This window comes from Montipora capricornis, chromosome 4, assembly GCF_036669925.1.
Source record: "Montipora capricornis isolate CH-2021 chromosome 4, ASM3666992v2, whole genome shotgun sequence".
NCBI classification, from domain to species: domain Eukaryota; kingdom Metazoa; phylum Cnidaria; class Anthozoa; order Scleractinia; family Acroporidae; genus Montipora; species Montipora capricornis.
In genome coordinates, this window is record NC_090886.1 from 44,193,850 (window position 1) to 44,208,849 (window position 15,000).

The following is a 15,000-nucleotide window of genomic DNA, read 5'->3' on the forward strand; positions in this document are numbered from 1 at the left end:
TCATGCGCATTTGATCATATGTAAATGGAATTTGCGCACTACAAGTATTAAACTATTATTATTATTATTATTATTATATTACATATACGTTTATTGTCCCTCTCTAAAAAGGGCTTTTCGTCTCCAATTTAAAAATAAAAATACTACTAAATAAGTTTACAATTAACAACAACATTTAAAATCCTTTGACTATAACAAATAAGTATATACTACGCAAGTGAACAGTACTTCTACGCACGCTCTGGTTGGCTTCCGCCGACCGTTTATCTCAGTTGTAGAGCACGGTTAGGGTTAGGAAAATACTTATCGCATGTAACGTGAGTGTTTTAAGGTAGACCTTGATCTATTTGAACTCCAAAACCTTTAGCAAATGGAACAGGCAAAAAACTTTTGCACATGAAAAGATTCTCCCACATCAGTCTCCATTTCAGGCTCGATCCAGTGCAACCGTAAGATTGCTCATAAGACGTATTGATAAAGACGATTTATATCGGAACCTTCCTTGTATCAACTACGGAACGTGCCGTAACCTATTGGCTGGAAGGTTGAGCAACACTATTGCCTGTATTACATGAGAGTTTGGTAACAACGCTCAAAATCCCTTTCGCTAGTCAACGTGTGTTTATCAACCCAGTTGATGTACCCAAATATCCGTGCTTTACCCTCCCAACCAGTCAGCCCGATTCTTTCATCTGGAACTAACCTTGTGAGATATGAATATTATAGCTACTGTAAATGTTAAATATGTAGCTTAAATCCTCTTGATCAAACTACAAAACATTACAGTAGGTAACATTTAATGTCAGAGGGTCAACTTCGTTAATTTTTAGCAGTTGCACCTCAACTGGCAAACTGTTGCTTGTTTTAATGTTGAACTGCGTTTAGGAGTTTTTCTTCAGGGGCCGGCCGTGAAAAGTCCCAAAGAACAGCAAACTCAATACCTGACGACTGGATATTTGCCGGTCTTTTTCAGGACCTTTTGTTACATATTGAAAATGTATCCTCGTTTCACTCTCATTTTTCGTTCTAAACAATACCGGAGGTTACTGAGCAAAATAGACTAAGACAGTAATCCCTAATCAATGATTACTACTAGTGAAGCTTTTATTTATAAGTTACGCAAATATTTATGTCTTTGAACTGAAACTATTGTCATCTGAAAGGGCGCTAATACTCACTGGTGATCTGGTCACATTGGTTAGTGGGTTTAAAAACGGAACAAGTATTGTACAAGTTGAGGTGTGTTGTTAATTTTTTATGGTTATATTTTTAAAATCACAGTGTCAAACAATCAATCAACTCAAGAAAACTGTTTCGATACAACGCTCTTTATCTATTTCAAGTCACGAAAAAGCAATCACGTCATTGTCAAAAACCCGGAAACTTCCTTATCCAACGCTCTTCATCTATTTCAAGTCACGAAAAAGCAATCATGTCATTGTCCAAAACCCGGAAACTTCCTTATCCAACGCTCTTTATCTATTTCAAGTCACGAAAAAGCAATCATGTCATTGTTCAAAACCCGGAAACTTCCTTATCCTCTATATCATAGAAAAACAAGTGATCAACGAGTAAAGAGTATGTAGAAAAGCATTGAATTCATTGTCTGCTGAATTGCGTTAAGTATTTATAACGAAAATTGAAAACTCACCCACAATAACTCTGCTCTGTCGAAGAACTATCATGATTATTCCCTCTCCTTCACAGCGTACAATGTGGGCGAAGTATTTAAAACTAACTTGGCACGATCTGTTTCATAGGAAAATTAATAATGAGAGGTATGCATTTGTACGCTCACGTTGTCGGTAAAACTTCAAATCAAGCAGAGCAAGCAACCCAAGCACCTCAAGCAATCTAAGCAACACAAGCACCTCAAGCAACCAATGCACCTCAAGCAACCCAAGCACCCCAAGCATCTCAAGTAATCTAAGCACCTCAAGCAATCCAAGCAACTCAAGCACCCCAAGCAATCGAAGCACCTCAAGCACCTCAAGCACCCCAAGTATCTGGAGCAATCTAAGCACCTCAAGCAACCCAAGTAATCGAAGCACCTCAAGCAACCCAAGCACCTCAAGCAATCTAAGCACCTCAAGGAACCCAAGCACCTCAAGCAATCGAAGCACCTCAAGCACCTCAAGCAACCCAAGCACCTCAAGCACCCCAAGCAACCCAAGCACCTCAAGCAACCCAAGCATCCCAAGCAACCCAAGCACCTCAAGCAACCAAAGCACCTCAAGCACCTCAAGCAACCCAAGGAACCCAAGCACCTCAAGTACCCCAAGCATCTCAAGCAACCCAAGCACCTCAAGTAACCTAAGCACCTCAAGTAACCTAAGCACCCCAAGCATCTCAAGTAATTTAAGCACCTCAAGCAACCCAAGCACCTCAAGCACCCCAAGCAATCCAAGCACCTCAAGCAACCCAAGCACCCCAAGCACCGCAAGCACCCCAAGCATCTCAAGCAATCTAAGCACCTCAAGGACCCCAAGCACCTCAAGGACCCCAAGCACCTCAAGCAATCGAAGCACCTCAAGTAATCGAAGCACCTCAAGCACCTGAAGCACCTGAAGCAACCCAAGCAACCCAAGCACCTCAAGCAACCAAAGCACCTCAAGCAACCAAAGCACCTCAAGCACCCCAAGCATCTCAAGCAATCTAAGCAACTCAAGCACCTCAAGCAACCAAAGCACCTCAAGCAACCCAAGCACCCCAAGCATCTCAAGTAATTTAAGCACCTCAAGCAACCCAAGCACCTCAAGCACCCCAAGCAATCCAAGCACCTCAAGCACCACAAGCAACCCAAGCACCTCAAGCACCCCAAGCATCTCAAGCAATCTAAGCAACCCAAGCACCTCAAGCAACCAAAGCACCTCAAGCACCCCAAGCATCTCAAGCAATCTAAGCAACTCAAGCACCTCAAGCAACCAAAGCACCTCAAGCAACCCAAGCACCCCAAGCATCTCAAGTAATTTAAGCACCTCAAGCAACCCAAGCACCTCAAGCACCCCAAGCAATCCAAGCACCTCAAGCACCACAAGCAACCCAAGCACCTCAAGCACCCCAAGCATCTCAAGCACCCCAAGCATCTCAAGCAATCTAAGCAACCCAAGCACCTCAAGCAACCAAAGCACCTCAAGCACCCCAAGCATCTCAAGCAATCTAAGCAACTCAAGCACCTCAAGCAACCAAAGCACCTCAAGCAACCCAAGCACCCCAAGCATCTCAAGTAATTTAAGCACCTCAAGCAACCCAAGCACCTCAAGCAACCCAAGCACCTCAAGCACCCCAAGCAATCCAAGCACCTCAAGCAACCCAAGCACCCTAAGCATCTCAAGCAATCTAAGCACCTCAAGGACCCCAAGCACCTCAAGGACCCCAAGCACCTCAAGCAATCGAAGCACCTCAAGCACCTCATGCAACCCAAGCACCTCAAGCAACCCAAGCACCTCGAGCATCCAAAGCACCTCAAGCAATCTAAGCAACTCAAGCACCTCAAGCAACCAAAGCACCTCAAGCAATCCAAGCACCTCAAGGACCCCAAGCACCTCAAGCAATCGAAGCACCTCATGCAACTCAAGCACCTCAAGCAATCGAAGCACCTCATGCAACTCAAGCACCTCAAGCAATCTAAGCACCTTAAGCAACCCAAGTAACCCAGGCACCTCAAGCGACCTAAGCACCTCAAGCACCCCGAGTAACCTGAGCACCTCAAGCATCTGAAGCAACCTAAGCACCTCAAGTAATCTAACGACCTAAAGTAACCTAAGCACCTCAAGCATTTCAAGTAACCCAAGCACAGCAAGCAATTTAAGGACTTCAAGCAGACCAAAGAATCCAAGCGCTTCAAGCAGTCCAAGCGTCTAAGTAAACTAAGCAAGATAAGTAAGGTACATATTATGTATACGGTACAATATATGTCCCCATACATAACGTACCTTCCCTCTCCGGGCGCTCACCCGCTGGCCAAGAAGCCCGAGGACTCTGGTATTGTAGATGGCGTGACTTTGCTTCGTCCCCAGTCGCTCTCAATCGCTTGGGACAAGAGAGCGAACGGAAAGAACCCATCTGGTTACACCCCACTTTCGAAAGGTTCTTCGTCTCTTCATTCGCTTCGTGTCGCCAAAACCTTTTCTCCTGGGATTCTTGTGGCAAGTCTAGTTACAACTTGGTGTTACGGCTTTCGTCTAGCGCTTCAAGCGCCATTCCTACTTTACTGAGGAGGCGAGGGTGTGATAGCAACGATCACTGAGAAAGTGTTGCAGTTGTAGAAACTATGTGTTGTACGATCTTGTTGTTATGATAGATCGGAGAGCATCGTTCACTCCTGTCGACAAGAACAGATCGAGTTATATACGTAAGTTTTGAACACCCTTCGCAAATTCTACGGCCATGTTTTAAATTAGTGATTTCTCTAACAATTTCATGTGGATTTCCTTGTTTCGTTTAGGAACGCCACACACATGATCACCGCTTTCTTTCATTAAAGAATTGGTTTCCTCCAGCTTCTGTCTTAACTGAATATAGAGTTGAAGGTATGGAATTTCTTCTGTAGTTAGGAATGTGAAGCGAAGTATACAGAACTTGGACTTCGCTTTAATGCGTAGAAACACAGTTAAGGACGGTGCCTACTATTGTTATTGCGCATACGTTATGCGCATCTCGAGGTACTCGGATTTCCTATCGTCGTTATAGACCCATATCACTCACTGTCCAAACAAAAGATTTTGCCCGTCTAACCTCTCATTCAGTGTTAGGCTGGACGGGCAAAGACAATTCAAAGACAACCTTTATTCCCCACGGACTCCAAAATGGCCGCCGAGTGATAAAGGTGAATTGGTATCCAAAAAGAAAATTGGGGGTAACCATGCATTTTTCAGTGATAATTAAGCTTCAATTTGGCAAAGAATGCGATACATTGCTTTGTATTTTAAAGCTTTTTACAAATAGGACTGTGCCTACTAATTCAAGGTATTTTTATGCGGTTTACTAAATATGCGGGAAAAGCAGATCTTAACAAGTGTCATTGAAATCTGAAAAGAAAATTGGGGTTAACCACGCATTTTTCGAAGATAATTAATCAACAATATTTTATTATCTCTGAAAAATGCATGGTTACCCCCAACTTTCTTTTTGCATACTAAGAGCACTTGCTAAGTTCTGCTTTCTTCCCATAGTTTTGAACTGCGCAAGAATATCTCTGTATTAATAAGCATCACCCATAGGAAATCTGAGCATTTCGAGATGCGCAGAACGTATGCGCAATAACAATAATAGGCACTGGCCTTAACCCATTAACATCCAAAAAAAACTGGCCGAAACCGGCCAGACTATTTTACTCTGTCTAACGTGAGACGATTTTACTCCTCAATGGGGAACCCGTGGGAGTCAATGGGTTAAGCTACCCAACATTGGCCATTTTTCACCTACAGCCACAGCAATCATGTTGGCATCCCGTTAAGTGGATTCTTCAATAGCAGATTCTTGGAATATTTTGCTCAGGATGGTGGACATTCTACTGCAAATTGTACCGGGAATTATGAAATTTAAAGTGAAGAAATTTCTTATGGACAAAACATCATTTCACTGTACTGAATCAGTTTCGTTTTTTATGTTTATTAAAATTTTATTATTGTAGAATAAGTATCTCAATTGTATTATAATTATGTATTTGGTGGTCTGCTTTGACATGGGGTCTGGGACTCTTTGCAGACCCTCCTTATGGCATTTTTTAATCTCTCTGTATTATACCTGTATAAAGGTATTTCTGCCATTAAATTGTAATAAATAAACAGGAAACCGGTCACCATTTATCCGAGATCCGCCCCTGCTTTTAGGCACATGCTGGCAGTCACATGGGTGAAAACACTGTCCTAAGCTTGATGCCATGTTTCTTCCATATAATAAAAAACAAAACAAAACAACAACAACAACAAAAAGAAAAAACAAGAAGGAAAAGGCCCATTGGGCACTTGAGGGCTTTCTGTGAAATTCCCTTTGTTTGGGGTTTATGTTTCAACTTTATATTACACTATTGTAAATGAGCATTTTACCAGAAATGTTTTGTGCAAGGGTCTTTATGCCCTCTAGTCTCTAGGAAATGCCCATTGGTTTGGGTTCTTTACGCTCTTGTCACGATTTTGACCCCTATCTCCACTCGTCGGTTCTCTTCTTTCACCCTTGAGGCAGGCAATATGTGCTTTTTGGCATTGCAACCCCGTGGAGATGGGGTCGCTCTTTCTCCCTGTTAAGTTTGGTAGCAAAACTGCTAAATGGGCTTTGCACAGGGCACTCCTTATCTATCTCGGCATTTTGTGCGGGGAATTGCTGCCTGCAGTACCGCCTTCAACCCTGAGCTGAAGCCCAGTTAGGGAGGGGGAATATTGTTACTTCGCTGGACTTTTCTACCTTGGCCCCTGGACATTATGCCAGCAACTACCGTGTACTCCCACCTTGCAATACAGGCATGAGGCACACCCTCTGCTAGGTGCCTACAATTGCAGGCCCCTCCTCTGGTGGTCCATACAGGCGGTTGGTATCATCCATACTTTGCCATTACATTCCCTGACCTTTGTTTATGCCCAAGTTGTGTCTATTGCCTTGCTGTGCACTAAAGCATTAAATGATATTTTAGAACAAAATAGATGTTAGTTAATGCCAGAAACAAATACTGGGCAGTCAACCTGGGAGGAGAGCGTGACTTCCCATTGCGTGATTACCTTATTTGGCTCTTTCATTCAATCCCACCATGTGAGCCTTGTCGGTTTGACATTTTCAAAGCTCAGCTTGTTCTGTTTTCTGTTCCGCAGTTTAATCCCTCTCTCCCTGTATTGTAACCTACTTTAATAGTTCTCTTAAATAAAATGTGTGCAGGGAATTGCTGCCTGTGGCAGCCCTTTAGCCTTGTGCTGAAGCCCTGTTAGGGAGGAGGCATATTGTAACCATACTTTGCTGGACTGGGCTAAACTTGGCGCCAGGAAATTATGCCAGCAACTATGCCCGCCTCGCAATACAGGCGTGAGACACCCCCTTGGGTAGGTGCCGAGACCCCTTATCCAGTGGTCCATACGGGCAGTGGGTATTATCCGTGCCTTGCCAGTACATTCCCTGCCCCTCAATTACACCCAAGTTGTGTCTATTGTCTTACTGTGCACAAAGGCATTAAATGTTGTTTATGTGAAATAAACTTGTTAAACTATTTGGATCTTGCAATCAACTATTTTTGACATGAAATTATTTTAAAAAAACAAGTTGTGTTTCGTTTCCGGAATAGTAAGGGCAGGAGAAAAGATAAAATATTGTAGTGCGGGTCACTTGCCCAGTTGTATTGATTTTCATTTGTCTGTTGAAACTCTTCAGAAATAAAGATGCAAATGTGGACACCAACTCTCTGAATGGCATCTGTTTTAACTTCCAAGTTAATTTACTGGTTTTGAAGCACTAACCCAAGGCTAATTTGACCCTTTTTTCAACAGTAAGGCCCATAGCAATAACCAATAGAGCGCTCAAGTTAATCTTGTTTAGTCTTTGTGTTTCAGGTTGATCAATAATGTACAATGTAACTATTTGAGAGAGATTTTGAAAAGAAGGGTGTGTTATACCATAACCACGGGCGTACAAGCTGCACCTTTTTGCTCAAAAATTTCGGATCAAATCATGGATGCGCCTTATGTGCGAGAACATCTGGACACCGTGCCATAAATTTGCATAAATTAACAAGTTTAGCGAAAATTCTTAAGTTTGTATAGACTTGTGCAGCAAAGAACTTTCTAAAACAATACCACATTACGCATTGATCATTGCTTTTGCGAGTTTGGTGGCTCCTAAAAGAGTCTTTTTGTTTGAGCTTACACAATGATTAAACCTTCTTCGTTAAAAGATCTTTTAACCGGTTTAACGTTGCCTTTCTTGAGCAGGTGAACTTCACTCGGCAGGGAATCTCCATTCCACCACAAAGTTGTTTATAATGTCGACGATGGCCGCTCACTTCGACAGAAATCGATCCACCACGAGCGAGAATGCCTGGTTACTAAGCTAAAATGAACCGAAACATTCGTCAGTGTGTTGTTGCATGTAAATTCTAATGAGAAATGGACAGGAATGAAAAATACTGTATTAAAAATGCCAGAGAAAGATCAAATTTATGTCCTAGTCGGATTTTCATACTATTAGAGAATGAAAATTATAGGTAAGAGTTCGAGTATTCTCTGTTTTAAAATGTTAGTGAGTTAATACGCGGGTTGACACTGCAAGAAACTTGAAGAAACAGTGCATTTACATGTAAGGCATCTTTGTCAAGACTCCACTTTTGATTTATTTTAATTTCTTTCAAATTTTTTTTTTCCAAAATCTAAGTTACTAAACTAGGGGTGTGGCTTATACACCGGTGTTTACGGTATTCTGTTTTGGTTATTTTGCACTTTTTTCGAGGTACATGTAGTTCTGTGGTTTCTAGCAGAAATTAATACTGGCACCTTGTTAACCCATTGACCCTTCAGGTGCCCAAGGACAGTCCCCCAGTTGACGAGTAAACAATTTTCTGGCGTCAGACATAGTAAAATCTGTTCTTTTAAGTCTCACTCCCAGGGTTCATTAGGTTAAGTAAAGCGTACTGTAGACTGTATCATCGGTTGATTTTTTCCTAAACAGGCACACAGTCCTTTTTGCTAAATCCTTCTTGTGCAGGATGGTTAACTATGCCCTCCCAATTTCACTCAGTCTGTAGTTAATTGCTGTAACACCTATTGCATGCCATATTGCATTGCTTACGTGCAGTGTGGTCAACAGATTGGGACATGGCATCTGGTCCAGCAGTCTTTCCCTCAACAAGAGAGAGCACAAACTATGCCCGTTTGTGCCGTCTTTTAGTGGATGTAGGATCTCAGGCCCTTCGTGATACCTTTGACAGAATACATTCTCCAGCTGCTCTTCACAGGATTTTGTCAAGTACGTCAGCATATTACCCTACATTGCAGTCACTGAAAAATAGAAGAATTTTGAATCCCACACAGTGGGGAAAGCTATACCCAACTGTTTGTTCATCTGTGTCATCAGCCAGCTTTGACATTACGCTTCTGGTGGTATTGCTGCGAAATATATGTGGTTTCAGTCCTCCTGCCAGTACTGGAAACTGGGACATGCTTCCTCTTCCTGGTGATAACAGTTGTGAGGCAAACATAGCAAGAATCAAGTATTACAGAAATGAAGTCTACGCTCATGCCAGCCAAGCTTCTGTTGATGATGCAACATTCAATATGTTATGGCAGTATATAAGTAATGCATTGCTAGCCCTTGGATCTGGAACAACTTATGCCAGTGCGATCAGCCGACTGAAGACTGAGTCTATGGATCCTGATTTTGAGGAGCACTATCGAGAATTACTAAAGCAGTGGAAAAAAGATGATGATAACACCAAGGAGGAGCTTGGTGAGCTTAAAGGTATGCTTGATCTCAAAGGAGTTAATGCCATTAGAAGTTAGTGAATTAAAGGTGTTTTGTGTATCTTGCCAATACAGAGGGTTCAGCTTTAACATTTTTTTTGCAAAGATGTACTAAAGCAGGGGAACAGACAATTTTAGCTGTTACGTTTCGTTTTCCCATCTCAGACTCGAGGGAACTTTCTTTCAAAATATGTTCTTCTACATGTATTTGGTTGCCATATTGGACGGGGGAAAGTCAGAAGATCTGGGACAAATGGGGAATACACCGCCTGTCGTAAAACTAGTCTTTCTCAGTAGCTGCCCACTTTCTGTTGAGCTTCCAGTTATATGTCACGCCACAATAATTGATCAATAAACTAAGAGACCATAATAAAGCTGTCAATCACTTAACCATGCAGTTGTAAACAAATTCACTCTGGAGTGTCTACTTGCACCCAAAAAAGCAGTAAAGAATGGAAGCAAACCGGCAGAATCTGAAGCAAACGATAAGTGGAGATTTTGCCCATTCCGATTTCTTGTTCAAGAAGGAAAGTTTGAAAAATCTGTGAAGCCAACTTCAAGCAGCGAGAAAACAGTGTTCAAGCAACCATGGACAAACTGTTAGTGTACATGTATGTTGGATCAGATACAACTGTCTAGGCAGTTAATTTAATTTCTGTTCAAAAAATATTTTCCAACTCAATCTGTAATGTCAAGGAAGCTTTTTTCATTTCAAAAGGCAGGACAATTGATCCCAATGGTGTTAATATCCGTAAAGAAACATAATATTATCAGCTTTCAGTTTCTTCCGTTATTATTCCATTACTCTGTTAGTATTTGAATTGTCAAAAATGCAAAAATACGGTGAAAATCTTTGCAGACTTCTAACAGCGGTTTCCTGTTCTGGCTTCAAAATAATCGTGTTTTTTCTCTCAAAAGTTTGGAAAGACAACGCTCTACTTACGTGTATGACTCGCTTCACATCTGTGGTTTCTCTTGCTTCATTAACTCTGATGATCAAATAATACATGTACGTCATTGTTCTGTTGACACCTACTCGACCAATTAGAAACCCTGTCCGCTCGTGGACAGGATTAGACTTTTTGTCTTGAGAAAAGACTAGTTTTCTGGGAGGCAGTGTACATGGATTCCCCACTCGTCCCAGATCTTCTGACTTTCACCTGTCCCATATGGCGACCAAAATACAAAATTACCACCTGCAAGCAGGCTAGCATGTGTACGTGTACAATATATGTGTTGCAGGTAATTTTTTCATCCCAGTTAAATGTAATTTTAACTGGATGTTTTTTTCCTAAGAAGGTAACTTTTTTTCTAACCAGGCATTTATTTGAACTTTTGCAGGCATTGTTTGCAATTAGGCCTAAGCACTGATCTATAGGTTAGCCATGTGGTTAGGGTTAATTAGGGTTACAGGAGCTTTAGTTTTGGCAATACTCACTTACAGGTAGTGCTAACTGGTTTTGATTAATACTGGTTTAACCCTTTTGCTGTTAAGAGGTTCATTGATCATTGATGAGCTAAAAACTGTCTGATGTAACACCTGCAGAAAGCCAAAATTATTGTTGTAGACTTGTGCCATATGCGACAGTTAGTTGTGAATGTTGATTACTGTTTCTTTATTTAATTTCATGTTTGGTTTTTTTACATTTTGTTGATCTTGTGGGTGAAATACAACTTGTAAGAGTATGTACTGTATTACCGGTAATCCAAATTTTGTAGCCAGTGTTACGTTTACTGAATTAAATTACATGTGATGAAATGGTATATGAAATGAATCATTACATGTAAATTACATGTACGTATGTTCTGTACATGTACGTATGTTCTTTTGTAAATTACATGTAAATTACATTTACAGCATATGTTTTCTATTTCCATTATTTGGCCAAAAAGAACATCTGGATGAAGTGGTGATGTTTTGTCCACCTTACATGTACCTGTCTTGACACAAACAAAGTTGGTCTCAGTAGTTACATTTCTGGTTATACAGTAGTTGCCTTGTTTTGATTTGTTTCACTCTTGACTTGCTTGCACATATCAATCGAACAATCTTATGCTTATCTTTTTACAGAATTTTTCTTGGTATCAAATCTGCTTTTTCTCATAATTCTTTGTCAATGTGTTGAGTCTCACATTCAATTTCTGGTTCTTTACTTGCTAATTTGCTTCACTTTCAGTCACTGGTTCCTCTTGTTGTCCAGTGTTCAACTTCAGGTTCTCGTCAAGTGATCTGTGAAACTCTTTTGTTGTTGATGAAGATGGCAGAGACTCACAAAATTAATAGTGTTATGGAATAATTTGTATAAAGACATTGAGTTTGCTGTTTCCCTTTTTAAGACTTTTCATGGCATCTAACTTTTGATAAAAGTCTCCTTGTGTACACAAACAGTATTGATTTCTATGAAGTCCTGGGAAAGTATTCCATGTAAGCAGGCTTAATTGTGCTACCATTACATCATTGGAGGGTGTAAACTGCAGGTTGCAGTAGCTGTTCACTGTTTCACCATAGCTGAAACAACCCAAAACTTTGCTAATGCTAACATTAGGCCTAAAAAAACAATATTTAAGCCTAAGGTTAGGGTTGTTTCAGTTATAGTGAAACAATGACATGCAACCCTAACCTGCAACCTGCAACCAGCACTTTACACCCTCCATTACATCATTACCTTTTACTGTGATGACTTTGGGACTTAAAAATGAATAAATCAAAATTTAAAAAAACCAATATGACGTCATTATTGAGGCTCATTATCAAAACAACTGGAAATGGTATATAGAAAGGCAGGTTGACGACGCTTTAAGAGCATTATGTTTTATTTATTGTGCAAGATGATAACGACAAAGCTTAAGATGTTGCTGAGGAAGTAGGAATTTCATTAGCAACAATCTGTAGGATAATAATTAGAAACAAGCCGTCCAAGGCCTTAAAAGGGAAGTTGTCAAGCTGTACAGTGTATAAACGTCAACAAAGGTGTGATCGGATGTGACTCATACAATAAACTAGAGGGACCATGCTTTGAAAAATATGTAAGAGAACAGTTCCCTAAATTTTTTGGGAAAGCAAACTGGAGGGGAGCAAAATAGTAATAGAGCAAATTACTTCCAGTTGCTAGACATGTAAATTCCAGTGTAGAAATTTACAAGATTGAAAACTAACAACTTTTTTATTGAATTGACCCCTGGTTAAAAAATAGAACAACCTAGTAAAAGAAAAAGTACCTGACAAGATTTTTAACTACAACATACATGTATGCATAACTTATGAAAAAAACAAAAGGAAAATTTCTTTGAGATCATCATGTGGTCTGGAATGGGAAAACAAAACGTACCAGCCAAATAGGTCCATTCTAGGTCGGTGTGTTCATCACTAAAATGATACAATATGTGTTAAGGATTTGCATGTTAATGAAATGCAGACACTAACTTTGTTAGTTGCTAATCCTTCTCCAAGTTATTATCATGCAAAGCTGGGAAGAAACATCATTCACAGATTGTCCCTTCCAAACCTGCATGTTATTGCATAGACAAAATTAATGGTATTACGCTCAACACTCCAACTCCAAACCCTAAGTTATTGTAAGTTGTACATGTAAATTACTCATGATTGTTGGATCTATTTGTCGTTCCATCTTCCATAAAGTGCATCCACATAAATGTGTTGTACTAGTAAACATTACTTCCAGTAACAGTCTCATCAGAAGTTTATGTTATATACAGGGGTTTCCATGGTTCATAAAGCCACATTCAGAACACACAATGCGGTAATAATTATCTTATTTCTTATTTTATTCCAGAAATGGTGAAGTCAGAAGTCAAAGAAGTGAAAGGTGTATTTGTTATTTTTAATGAAACAACCATCATACACCTTATTCCAGATTGGCGGCCATTTTAGTATTCCTTTGTTTGCTTGAAAATCGGCCCTTTTGGCCTCGCTTTCAATTGTAAAATTCAAAAGAATAACTTTATTTAACCTTAAATGAGGCCAAAAGGGCCAATTTGCACTCAAACCAAAAATACTAAAAGGGTGGCCATTTTGTAATAAAGTATAATTATAATAAATTGTGATTTATACAGTCATGTAGTAACAGCTGAAGAACTAGAAGTCTCACTTGTGTATCTACTTGGCTACATGTTACACTGTTACGTGGCTGCATCACTTAAATAATAGGGTGAATTGAGCATTAGCATTCAGAATTCAAAAACTTAAATTAAGATGAATAATTGAATAAGATGGAAAGAACCTTGGTTTAAATGTTTGGCTGAATAAAAATCCTTTCTGGTTTTCTTCAGAAAATCATACAAAATGTAATAGGATCGATGAGATTAGAGGATGGAGATTTTATGCATAGTTTTTGCACATGGAATTTTTATAGGAAAAACAAACCAGATGACGCCCATTTTGTATTGCTGGGAAGGGTTTAACGTGGCTCATAAAGCCACATTGAGAATTAGTTTTATAAACTAAGTGCCAGAACATCATGAACTTAGACACCTTCAGTAATGAACCTATTTGTCTGAAAATTTTGTGACTTTTCATTTTTTACGAAAAATATGGTAAAGAATTGGAAGTCTGACGAAGGCAGCACCAAGGGGCTTTACAGAATATCAGCCAATGCCTAGTTACTGTAATTAAAAAAGGGTACACTATATACGAAAACTGGCAGGTATTCCATTATTTTACCCACCTAATGTTAACCCATTGACTCCTGAATTGCCCTCCATTGACAAGAAAAAGCGTCTGACGTTTAGACAGGGTAAAACAGTTGCAGGAATCAATTGGTTAAGATGCATCAAAGCATGGGAAACATAAATTATTGTCTCATTGCATTGTTTTTTTTTTAACCCAGAAATGCTAAAGCAGTGGAAGTCAGATGAAGGCAGCACCAAGGACAAGGTTGGACAGGTGGAAGGTGTGTTAACTGATTGTTTAATACGATAAATACCATACATACATACATTGTGATTTATGGTAAAAGTAGAAGGAAAGGAGAGATGTGTGTGGAAAAACAGTACCAGTAATCCAACTAAAATTAATACTGGTTTTTCTTATCACATAGAGAATAGTATAAATACAATTAATGAATAAATAAATACTTACATAAAAAAGTAAATGGTAACCCTAAACACCCGAATTCTAAAGCCTGGACGTATGATTGTAAATACATGTTGGTATATACATTTATTGTAGTAGATTTCATAGAAACTTTGTATTCTATTCCATAAAGAGCTGGACTACCTCGCCATGTTGTGATCCTGGACATAAATGTCCTGCAGTAAACAATGCTTCCACTTGCAGTTGCATCAGATGTTTACGTTATGCAGGTTAACATGGCTCACATAAAGCCAAATTTAGAATTTTTAAATTATTAATTGCATAAGAACATGAAGATACACACAGTCAGTGATACTGGCCTGTTTGTCTGAAAAAGTAATGAGTTTTAATTTTTTACAAAGATATGTTAAAGAAATGGAAGTCTGAAGAAGGAAGCACCAAAGAGAAGCTTGAAAATACATGTATGGAACGCGTGTGGCACTGAAACAAATTGACTGTACAGAATAGAAA

At 39.7% G+C, this 15,000-nt stretch overlaps 1 protein-coding gene and 1 pseudogene across 4 annotated transcripts in view; both read left to right on the plus strand.

Moving 5' to 3' along the window:
- The window catches only part of LOC138047033 (NLR family CARD domain-containing protein 3-like), a 276,247-nt pseudogene that overhangs the window by 190,030 nt on the left and 71,217 nt on the right, over positions 1-15,000 (plus strand).
- The window catches only part of LOC138047027 (NLR family CARD domain-containing protein 3-like), a 230,841-nt gene that overhangs the window by 57,319 nt on the left and 158,522 nt on the right, over positions 1-15,000 (plus strand). Inside the window, exons 1-5 of one of the 4 annotated variants that reach the window (XM_068893704.1) lie at positions 4,031-4,354; positions 4,448-4,532; positions 8,785-9,435; positions 13,232-13,264; positions 14,285-14,347. The exons of the other annotated variants lie outside the window; for them this stretch is intronic. Of the exons in view, the coding sequence (XP_068749805.1) occupies positions 8,793-9,435; positions 13,232-13,264; positions 14,285-14,347 (739 nt within the window). The 5' untranslated portion in view covers positions 4,031-4,354; positions 4,448-4,532; positions 8,785-8,792. Of the gene's footprint in view, positions 1-4,030; positions 4,355-4,447; positions 4,533-8,784; positions 9,436-13,231; positions 13,265-14,284; positions 14,348-15,000 lie in introns of those variants that run through there. 4 annotated transcript variants of the gene reach the window in all.